The sequence below is a fragment of the Aquarana catesbeiana genome, linkage group LG10 (assembly GCF_042186555.1).
Source record: "Aquarana catesbeiana isolate 2022-GZ linkage group LG10, ASM4218655v1, whole genome shotgun sequence".
Classification (NCBI taxonomy): domain Eukaryota; kingdom Metazoa; phylum Chordata; class Amphibia; order Anura; family Ranidae; genus Aquarana; species Aquarana catesbeiana.
In genome coordinates this window covers 111991325-112002297 of record NC_133333.1, presented here as the reverse complement: position 1 = coordinate 112002297, position 10973 = coordinate 111991325, and the positions used below count along the sequence as shown (strand labels likewise).

Sequence of the window (10973 nt, the reverse complement as noted above, 5' to 3'; positions counted from 1 at the left end):
CACAAAGAGAGAGAGAGTAGCGCCTCTAGTTAAAACTGCTTTATTCAATGCGGTAACAAATACAGTAGCCACTTACATATCAGCAAGGAAAGATGCTCTCTGTGAGTCAATGGCTAGAGACAGGCTGCAGATGGAGCACAAGCTGGTGAGAAGCCGGTATTCCGTGGCTGCAAGCGAGGGCAGAGAACCGCAGAGAATATTTAGTGTTAAAGAGGGGACTAAAATGGGGGAATAGTCGAGTGTACTCAGAAAAAATATGCGGCAAGAGATTATAAAATAGTGTTAATCTCAAGTTCCTCATTTAAGCCATTAGGGGCAAGTGTTGAGGTTCAGATTAACACTATTTTATAATCTCTTGCCGCATATTTTTTCTGAGTACACTCGACTATTCCCCCATTTTAGTCCCCTCTTTAACACTAAATATTATATAATAAACAATAATTGTCCTCATATTTCCCCTACATGTTGCTGTTTCACACATGGTGAATGCGGGTACCTGCATACCTACATATATTGAATTTATTTTAAAAATATTACTACTCATAAATTCATATTGTGCACCTAGTTGCCAGCTAGAGGTTTGGTCTTCAGCCAAAATTTCTTTGGTCATCCCAATTATATATTGTCTTATCTAGCAATGATTAATTATTACATCTTATTTTATGTTAATTTCGTTCTTAATATTAATTTTACATTATTATCAACTATTGTTATTTATTTTATTCACTCATACTTTTATTTTTCACTTATTATCTTTATTTAGATTAATCTTCTATTTTGATTATGACTTTGATTCCTCTGTATATGTTCACAATATGTGTATCAACGTTATGTTATTTTGGGAAGGTCAGTGAATTCCCTGTCATACTTTTAATATTAATTTTATTATTACTGTTATTTTATTTTTATTGTCACCGCCATATTTTTAATCTCTATTCTACAGTTATATCTTGTTATAGATAATTGGTTTTATCACACCCTGTAACACCTAGATTTGTTAATGCCATACTTAGAGCTCTTTTGGTTTAGCCACTAGTGCGTTGTCTTGTAGCCGGCGCACACACATATAAGCTCTCCCGTCTATGTCCTATCATTACACTTGAGAAAGGAGCGCGCATGTGCCCCACGGCCGCTGCACATGCTCTGAAAGGCGTTGTGTTTCCATCCATCCGGCTGACGTCACACGCTGATTCAGCGAGCTGCCCGTTCCTTCCCTGCATGAGCGGCAGTTCTAGCCATTAACTCACAGAGAGCATCGTTCCTTGCTGATATGTAAGTGGCTACTGTATTTGGTACCGCATTGAATAAAGCAGTTTTAACTAGAGGCGCTACTCTCTCTCTCTTTTTCTCATGGATGACTCCAAGTTTGCTTCACTCCGAAGAAGAGCTGCCCTGTGCTGACTGCGATACTACCTTCTTCCTTACCAGCCATCTACAGCTTTTAAAAGACCTATCTATGGACCCATTGTTTTATGCACCATTTTAGAATGTCCTAGAGCTGTTCCTGCCTGACTGTTGTGGCCCGTCAGGTATTCCGAGCGCCTTTCTTATATGTTTTTTTATGATATCCTGACCGGACTTTATATGATGTGATCAGGATAGCACATATTTGGCGCACGCTGGTGGGGGTGCGTATCTCGGCGATCGGAAGTGCTGTATGTCAGTCTGCACACCGCAACTCCGATCGTGGTATAAAGCCTCTGACAGAGGCTTCTTTTTATGTGATCAGCTGTGACCAATCACAGCTGATCATCTCATGAACCAGGAAGTGCCGGTAAAGGTCTTTCCTCGGGTCACGCTGACAGGGAGAGCCGATCGGCAGCTCTCCTTGTCAGATGGGGGGGGGGGTATGTGCTGATAATCAGCACATTGATTATCAGCATAGCCCCCATCAAAAGGTGCCCTTCAGCTGCCAATCAGTGCCCAACACCTGCCAGCCTGTCCCCATAATAAACGCCTGTCAGTGCCTACAACAGTGCCAATAAGTGTCACTCAATAATGCCTGTCAGTAGCTCCTCATCATGGCTGCCTATCCAGTGCCACCTATCATTGCCCATCAGTGCCGCCTATCAGTGCCCATCAGTTTTTGTTTTTTTTTAAATTGTCAGTCTTTTTTCCTTCATAGCGCAAAAATGAAAAACCCCAGAGGTGATCAAATACCACCAAAAGAAAGCTCTATTTCTAGGAAGAAAAAGATAAAAATGTGATTTGAGTACTGTGTTGCATGACCGCGCAATTGTCATTCAAAATGTGACAGCACTGAAAGCTAAACATGTTATTCTTTCAGTAAGTGAATATACATATACATACAATAATCCTCTAAGTATTAAAAAAAAGTTCCATAATTCTTCAATATACAAATAAACATATAATATTAGTTTCTTGACTTTGCCTATAACCTCCTGCGCTAAAAGAACATCTTTAGTCAGCCATGGTTTCTCTCCACTAGGGGCACTGCAATCACCCCTGGCGCTCCACTCACTGCCGAACTGCAGACTGAAGCTTCCTCAGTGCAACCCTCTTCATTATCTCTCGCTCTGTGGTCGGCCAATCAGCTACGAGCACAACAGTCGTCAGAGCAAGCGCCGTTTCTTAAAGCGGAGTTCTGCTTAAAAAAAAAGAAATTAAAAGTCAGCAGCTACAAATACTGCAGCTGCTGACTTTTAGTAATCGGACACTTACCTGTCCCAGGGTCCAGCGATGCGGGAGTATGAAGCCCCGATCGTCTCCCCTTCCGCACAGCGGTGCCGGCATTGTAATTGTGGGCGCCCGGCTGTGGCTTCACAGCCGGGCACTCACTGCGCATGTGCGAGCCGCGACTTTGCGCGCAATCATCTGGGACCTGTGCCATGTCCCAGATGATTGCCTAGAGGGAGGGGGGAGAGGTGATCTCCCTTCCGGCGCCGAGGGAAGTGACGTCAGGATCCCAGACGCTGAAGGAGGCAGATTTTGAGGGACCACATAGCAACAGGCATAAAAAGGTAAGTAAAAAAAAAAATTTCTCCAAATGTTTTTTTTTTTTTTTATTTATTTGATGGGCATTAATGACTTTTTTTTTTTTGGGTGGAACTCCACTTTAATTGTATGTGTGCGGCCCCGCCTCTCTCCAGCTGCAGGCCCGCCCCTTCAATCCCATGTGTTTGTTAGTTTAGCAGGGTGCGATCTCTTGGTCCCACCCACTTCCCTGAAAACCAATCTTAATTTAATGTTTATCAGGTAGGAGGAGCAGGCATATCTCTAGCTGGAGCCGGCCCCACCCCTGAAGTCTTATTGACTACCTTTTGCTGTAGAGAATTCAAATGCATTGTAATTATCGCCTGATATATTGATAATAGGATGATATGGGGTTGGGTGTCCTTCTATCCCTTATTACAGATGTCTGCTCTCTCCTCCAAAACACTATATCCACCTTCTCCCCTTTGAGCAGTTGGACGTGTTGTACACATAAATCTGGGCTCAGCAGCCTATTACATTTCACGGAGCGCAGACACACTGAACCGCTCCTGCGGGTGGCTCTCTGCCTACTGATCGCTCTCTGAACTCAGTGCGCTTATACCCACTCTGCCCCTCTGTGACATCACTCACATTCTTCACCCTTTAACTCTAGAATATTTAAACATAATGTGTCATCTAATCATCGCCTGCTATAGGCTAACATGATGTTATGGGTGTGGTTTTGTTACGTATCTCACACCAGCTTTGCTTTCCCTTCTTCCATTACTGTAAATGGCCGACTTGGCTTCAGAAGTGCCTGCCGCTTCCCTCGGAATCTCTTAGTAACGATTTGATAATTTGACATGTCAGATGAGCAAACCCGCTGTTTCATAACATATGGCGACCCATCACATTTGGCTACCCGCTGGAGTGCGCATGCGCGACGCCGCCATATGCGTTTCAACACTTATAAAACTTTTGTCACTTTTAACACTTTTTTAAAAGTGTTTAAAAAAAAATAAATAAAAAGTGTTAAAAGTGTTTTTGTCACTTTTAAAACGTAAAGTTTTATAAGTGTTGGAACACATATGGCGGCGTTGCGCATGCGCACTCCAGCGGGTAGCCAAATGTGATGGGTCGCCATATGTGACAAAACATTGCCAGGTAAGAGAACGTGCTGCTCTATAAAAATAGAGCCAGCTGCAGCCCCACCCCTTCAACCCAATTTCTATGTTAGCTTATCAAGTGGCGATCGCTCGGCCCCGCCTCTCACTCAACCTGCCCATTTCTCTAAAATCCAATCATGATTTAATGTTTATCAAGTAGGCGAAGCAGACACGCCTCTAAGTGAAGCCGGTGTTCTGCCGAGAAGGTTCCCCCCGGCGGATAAGAACTCCCCTGTACTGCGCATGTGGAGCGCTTGCGCAGTACGAGCTGCCGAAAAGAGCCGGAGCTGAACAGCTGAGAGTCAGCTGTACACGGCGCCTGTGACAGGGTCCCTCGCTTCGCTCGCCACACTTCGGGCATGGCCTCGGCATAGTTTTATTCAGACTCTGTGTCCACTTGAATGGTGGGGCTTGAACCGGGACTCAGGTGCCGTGTAGAGCTGACGATCAGCTTGTCAACTTCCGAGTATTTCCATAGTCGTTTGTACTGCGCAAGCGCAGTACAGGGGGGTCCTTATCCACCGGGGGAACTTTCTCTGCAAGACATCGGCCCGCTCCTAAAATCCTATCTCCCACCTTTTGCTGTAGACAGAGAATAATAAATATAATGATGTAATGATAATACGATGATATGCAGGGTGTCCAGATCCGTCATGTTCCTTCTATACTTCATCAAAGATGTCAGCTCCCCCCTCTTTATCCCGCAAACCGCTATATCCGCCCTTTTCCCCTCTCAGTAGTCGGACATATTGTTGTACACATTAATCTGGGCTCACACTGTTACATGTCACAGAGCTCACACACACTAAACCGCTCCTGTGGTCCGCTCCCTGCTTACTGCTTGTTCTCTGACCTCAGCGCGCTTATATCCGCTCTGCCCCTCTGTAACGTCACCGGTTTACCTCCTTTCAGCTCGAGGCCCCGCCCCGCCCAGTCCTATTCTTCTGTCAAGGGTTTGCGCATACACAGTGCGTAGGATGCATTTTTCGACGGGAGGCATTATTCGACAGAACACCGGGAGTTATAGTTCAGTTGTCGGAGGGCTGTACCGTCTCTTGCACTCTCTAGGCATGCCAGGAGTTGTAGTTCAGTGGGGGGGGCTGTACCGTTGTTCTGCCGAGAAAGTTCCTCTTGGCGGATAAGGACCCCCTCTACTGCGCAGGCGGAAATAGCCGAAGCGAAATAGGGAAGAAATCAGCTGTACACGGCGCCTGTAAGAGGACCCCTCGCGGGCTCGCCACGCTTCGGGCACGGCCTCGCTGCGCTCTGCACTTTTTTATTCCCCCTCTAGGTCCACTTGAATGGTGGGGCTTCAACCTGGACCTAGGGCGCAGGCGCCGTGTACAGCTGATTGACGTTTTTCAGCTTCGGCTATTTTCGGCGGCTCCTAGTCCTTCGTACTGCGCAAGCGCAGCGCTTGCGCAGTACAGGGGGGTCCTTATCCGCCGAGGGAACTTTCTCGGCAAGACACCGTCTCTTGCACTTTCTAGGCATGCCGGGAGTTGTAGTTCAGTGGGGGGGAGGGCTGTACCGTCTCTTGCACTCTCTAGGCATGCCGGGAGTTGTAGTTCAGTGGTGGATATGCTGTGTTCCGATGTTAGGCGGAAGTTCACGCCCTCTATGGGGTTTCCTGAGCTGTTCTGGAGGGGCCTCTTCCTTTCTGTCCGACATCTTTGAGACAGCAGCAGCATGGTGAGGCTCCGGGTCCGGGGTGAGCGGTGTGGGTTGGATTGAACGGGCAGACTTCTCTCCGGGGTGGGGGAGGGGGGTGTGCCGCACTGTGTGTATTATGGGATGGATCTGCACACATCCCGGGGAGAGGTCCGGCCGCTCCTCCGGTGTGTGTTGTCCTCCTGTATGTCGGTGTGCTCGGTTGGTTGGATTTGGTTTAAGCAGGGCTTTCCTTGTGCCTGAGTGGAGACAGACTGCGGATTATAAATAAAACAAACCTTACTAATCCTTTTATATCTTTTGGTTTTGTAGTTGGATGACAGTAACGTGTGAATGAGCCGTGGTGGGATCTTGTGTTTCCACAGTCATTATACACTTTTTTTAAGCTTAAAAAAAAAAAATCCCCCCCCTCCCCCTCCCAGGGTCAGAGAGTCTCTGGTGACGTCACTGCGCTGCCTCCTATTGGCTCCAGATCTGTGAGATTGGAGCGATCCAATGGGCACTGAGCGCCGGTTCCCCCTGGAGGAATGGGACCTCATCTACACCTCCGGGGGGGGGGGGGGACTGAACTGTCCTTTTTGGTTGTCTCGGGACAGTGGAGTGGGAAGGGTAAAACCATTGTCAGATTTGTTGTCACTTCCTGTCTTGCCAACGCAAAAGGAAGTGAAAGTAAATCTCCCCAAAAGACATAGGTGGTTGTCAGAGCAACAAGTGTCCCCATAGGAAGATTCCCATCAATTCCTGTTCTGATGGTAACCTGGATTTTATACACAATACATATTTTTTTTGGTCATTTCCATTAAAGTCATGAGGCTAAAATGTGCTCCACACCACCAAAAAAAAGCACCGACACCATTTAAAAGAATGTGATGGGAATGGGCACTATAGAGATGAATGTAACTTCCATTGTCATGTAGTACTATTGGGAACGTACTCATGTGAACGGGGGGCTAAGGGGCACACAAGACTATAGTGAGACCCCAACAGTGATCTGTCCTGTCTGTCCCAATCTGTACTAGAACATTTGCCTTCAGTTACACTTCAGTGACTCCATTGCTGACATAACATGCAGTCTGGTAAATGCTAAATAATAGTCAGTCCTATGTGAGTTCAGTTCTGGCAGCTACAAAGGGTGCTGAGATCTTCAACATCCAAGGCCCCTTTCACACAGGAGGACCAATAGGGGGTCTGCTTGTCAGGGGTGGGTTTTTTTTGTTCTGTTTTTGTACCCGATCAGACCTTTCATTGCCCTCTTTGAAGCTACGGGTGTCAACAGATGTGTCCTGTGACACCTGCCAATATCCAATCCTATCTGCTAAAAACCAGACAGATGGGAGATTTGTTTCTCATCCGCCAATCGGAAGACAGTTCGATGGAAATGAACAGGCGGTCTGTTTCCATCCAACTGCCCATAGAGGAGCGCAGTCTGTGTCCGCTCTACATATACGTGGAGCATACACAGACCTGTCACCCGCCTGCTCAGTGGAGATCGGTGGATGGATTCCTCACGGACAGACTATGGAAGTGTATCGCCCGTTCAATGTGAAAGGGTCCTAACACTTTATGGTGTCCCCCAACTCCTCACTATGGTCCACAGCCAACTGCTGTCATTAGTGTTCCCTCCCCGGACACACCAGTGATGTAGAGACCGGTGTTAGGAGCCCAGTGTATTGTGGGGAATGTTTTCAACCTTTGTGTCTACATAGAACATCAGAGTTCAGTAAAGTGCATCTAACGATTTATATCAAAATAAATGTTGACAAGGGATAGAACCCCCCTTAGAAAAGTCTCCAGGGTTTTCAGCAGTCACTGGAACAGAGTGGAAATGGATCTCCTCACTTTCTGTTGTGACCCAAAGCAGGAAGTTGAAGAAAATCTCCCCAAAGGGACACGGCATTTAAACATGTCCTTTCGCTATCTGAAACTGGCTTTCGTGTTGTGTTTTTTTTTTTTTTTTTTTTTTACACTTTGATCAGTAGCCTTGAATCAAGAGAGGAGCAATAAAGCACAATGATTTTATGAAACATTTGGTGCATACGGCATTTTGCTGATGGGGGTTGAAACGGCAAAGGTATGAGACACTAATACATTTTCTTCCATGTGGACATGGCATTGAGCCCCTGTTCACATCGGTGCGATTTGACAGGTCAAATCGCATGTTCAATCAGAGCCTATTGCCGGCAATAGGAGCGTCCCAAGTGGTGCAACTTTGCAGCGCTGCACCACTTTCCAAAAGTAGTTCCTGCACTACTTTTGGCGATTTCAATAGACATCTGTACATGAACCCGTACAGATGTTTTTCAAGTTGCCCCCGAAGTCGGCCTAAAATGCAGCCTTAAAGGGGGTTGTAAACCCTTGTGTTTTTTCATCTTTATGCATTAAGGGGAAAAAACTTCTGTCACGGACTAGCCCCCCCCCCCCTCCGGGCCACTGGGTGTACCTACTCCTGCAGTCATCTGGACTCCCTTGGGAAGATTCCCTTTTAAAGTGATACTAAAGGCTCGATACTAAAGTCTCATGTTTATTTTTTAATGGAAAGAGAAAAAAAAAATTATACTTGCCTGCCCTGTGTAGTGGTTTTGCACAGAGCAGCCCAGATCCTCCTCTTCTCGGGTCCCTCTTCGGTGCTCCAGCCCCTCCCTCCTGTTGAGTGCCCCCACAGTAAGCAGCTTGCTGTGGGGGCACCTGAGCCGAGCCATAGGTGTCTGTGTCCATTAAGACACGGAGCAATGGCCCAGCCCCACCCCCTTTATTTCCTCATTGGCTCACTGTCTTTGACAGCAACAGGAGCCAATGGTGTCGCTGCTGTTTCAGCCAATCAGGAGGGGATTCCCAGGCAGCTGAGTCTCTCGTGCAACATCACTGGATGGAGATGGGGCTCAGGTATGTATGAGGGAGGCTGCTGCACACAGGGCTTTTTCTCAATGCAAAGAATGCATTAAGATGTAAAAGAAAAAAAATCTGCCTTTACAATCGCTTTAGGATTACTGAAAGTAAAAAAAAATAGAAATAACCTTTTGAAAGTCTAACTTTCAGTACAGCCTATTAAATGTATTGTTCTCTTATCCAGCCACCTAAAGACGACAAGAAAAAGAAGGATGCTGGCAAGTCTGCCAAGAAAGATAAGGACCCAGTCAATAAGTCTGGAGGCAAGGCCAAAAAGAAGGTAAACGTCTGCTCATTTGTCTTTTTGTAAACAGATTGGGCAAAAATCTGCCAGTAAGAGAATCAGTACATTATAGGAGTGTAAGGGGCTTGGTGCAGTGTGCTTGTATAGGATGAAGACCCAAATATTTTTCCCAGCTTGAATGGATAGAGCATACCACCTGGATTGGTAATGGAAACACTTAATCAAAAGACAGCAATACCAAATGTTTAACTTTATTTCTTAGATCATGTGACCCAGGGCTGGGCCGCAGGGATTACCTCTCATAGCAGTATACTTAAAGGATAAGTTCGCCTTTTGTAACATATTACAAATGTACCAGCCCCCCGCTGACAGGTATCGCCTTAGGAAGCTGAAGTTCTCCTGGTCTGGTGGCCTGTTTTGAAATGCAGCTGCTTTGCTTCTCCCTGGCCTCTGCATGTATTCAGTACTTCAGGTTGGTCAAATGACCTCCTCCCCAATTCCCTGCAGTGACTCCTTGTGGTGACGGTCACTTTAAGCAGTGTTCTCTTCTATTACACTGTTTTGCATTAATCATTCTTGGACGTTTGTGGTTCTTCTATTCAGCTGAAGCAGTGGGAGATGCCAGAAGACTTATTTTCATTATAAAATTGAGTGTAGGTAATAACTTTGATCAAGTGAGTTAAGGGCTTAATGATAAAACTGCATATGACCTTTTTTATTTTTTTTTTCCTCAAGTAGAAGTGGTCAAAAGGAAAAGTGAGGGACAAGTTGAACAATCTTGTGCTCTTTGACAAAGCCACTTATGACAAGCTGTGTAAAGAAGTTCCCAACTACAAACTCATTACTCCAGCTGTGGTGTCTGAGAGGCTGAAGATTAGAGGCTCACTGGCCAGGGCTGCCCTCCAGGAGCTGCTCAACAAAGGTAAGCATTGGACTGCGTTGTGTTAAAGAGCTATCGAGATTATATTTATATTGTTTGCTTATTTTGTGCTATAAGTTGTAAAGTATAAAGAACGAAATATAAAAACGTAATGTCCTCTTCATAAAACATTGAACTTGCAGGGCAAACCGACAGATTCTTTGATCCTGTGCATACTTGCTCCTCCTTTTGCTTTATATTCTACAGACGCTCTGCATGCTTTTCCACATTTAAGACCCCCTCAGTCATACGTAGCCTTGTGATGTTGCTCATCACCTCTACTTTTAACGTATCTAGTGAGGAAACCAGTCCCTTTGGGCTAAACCCACAGCTGTCATTATAACCAGTACAGTTTTGGTACCAATATCCGCCCTCAATGAATTTTGCAGAACTGTTCGTGAGCTGTTTATCTTTTTGTAGTAAAATAGGTCAAGAAGCCTTCACACGAGATTGAAATTCATTCACCTTTTATGTAACTTTTCTCTTCGAAGGTCTGATTAAGTTGGTGTCCAAGCACAGAGCCCAAGTCATCTATACCAGAAACACAAAGGGTGGAGATGCACCTGCTGGAACTGAGGAAACGTAGGTTGTGTGTGTCTGTGTGGTGTGTTCCTCACCCCCCCCCAATGTGTTCTGGGCTAACTCCCAGCCAAGACTTCAAATTTGGGAAGGGTTGAGCTTTGGATGTTTCCTCTCTCACTGAGATAGGAAGTGAGGAATCTGATGTCAGGTTTTTGCTATCTGTGACCCTTGCTGTCCTGGTGATACCCTGTATGCCAGAGTATGGGCACAAATAAGGTGACACTTCCGATGGGGACAGATGGCAACAAAATACCAGAAAAAAACATGGGCTAACAACAAAATGCAATGTTTTATTAAACATAATGTTATCCATTATGACTGGTCAGATGGGGATATTTGGCATGAAAATGTTTTTTCCTTTTTAGGGCACCCTATAGTTCTGCATTTTAAATGCTTTTGTTCCATTGTGTGTAAATTTTGAGTCATTGGTTGTATAAACAGGCCCTTAGAACAGAATGTTTTTGTTAAAGTGGATGTAAACCCTCCTATTTTCAGTCAAGGAAGCTGCCATCTTGGCCTCTGTTTAATCTTCAGCTGCCATGGTTCTGCACATGTGATCAGTTATGACACC

The 10973-nt window shown here is 45.6% G+C and overlaps 1 protein-coding gene across 1 annotated transcript; it reads left to right on the top strand.

The window, feature by feature from the left end:
* Positions 1-5647: 5647 nt before the first annotated feature.
* RPS25 (ribosomal protein S25) lies at positions 5648-10454 on the top strand. The gene is made up of 4 exons (XM_073602452.1): positions 5648-5792; positions 8842-8937; positions 9640-9823; positions 10312-10454. Exons 1-4 carry the CDS (start codon positions 5790-5792, stop codon positions 10404-10406), a joined length of 378 nt encoding a protein of 125 aa, XP_073458553.1. The 5' UTR covers positions 5648-5789; the 3' UTR covers positions 10407-10454.
* Positions 10455-10973: the final 519 nt, after the last annotated feature.

Coding starts and splice junctions, on each gene's coding strand:
- RPS25 (XM_073602452.1), top strand. Junction 8,938..9,639: donor GAGGCAAGGCCAAAAAGAAG/GTAAACGTCTGC, acceptor TTCCTCAAGTAG/AAGTGGTCAAAAGGAAAAGT. Junction 9,824..10,311: donor CCAGGAGCTGCTCAACAAAG/GTAAGCATTGGA, acceptor TTCTCTTCGAAG/GTCTGATTAAGTTGGTGTCC.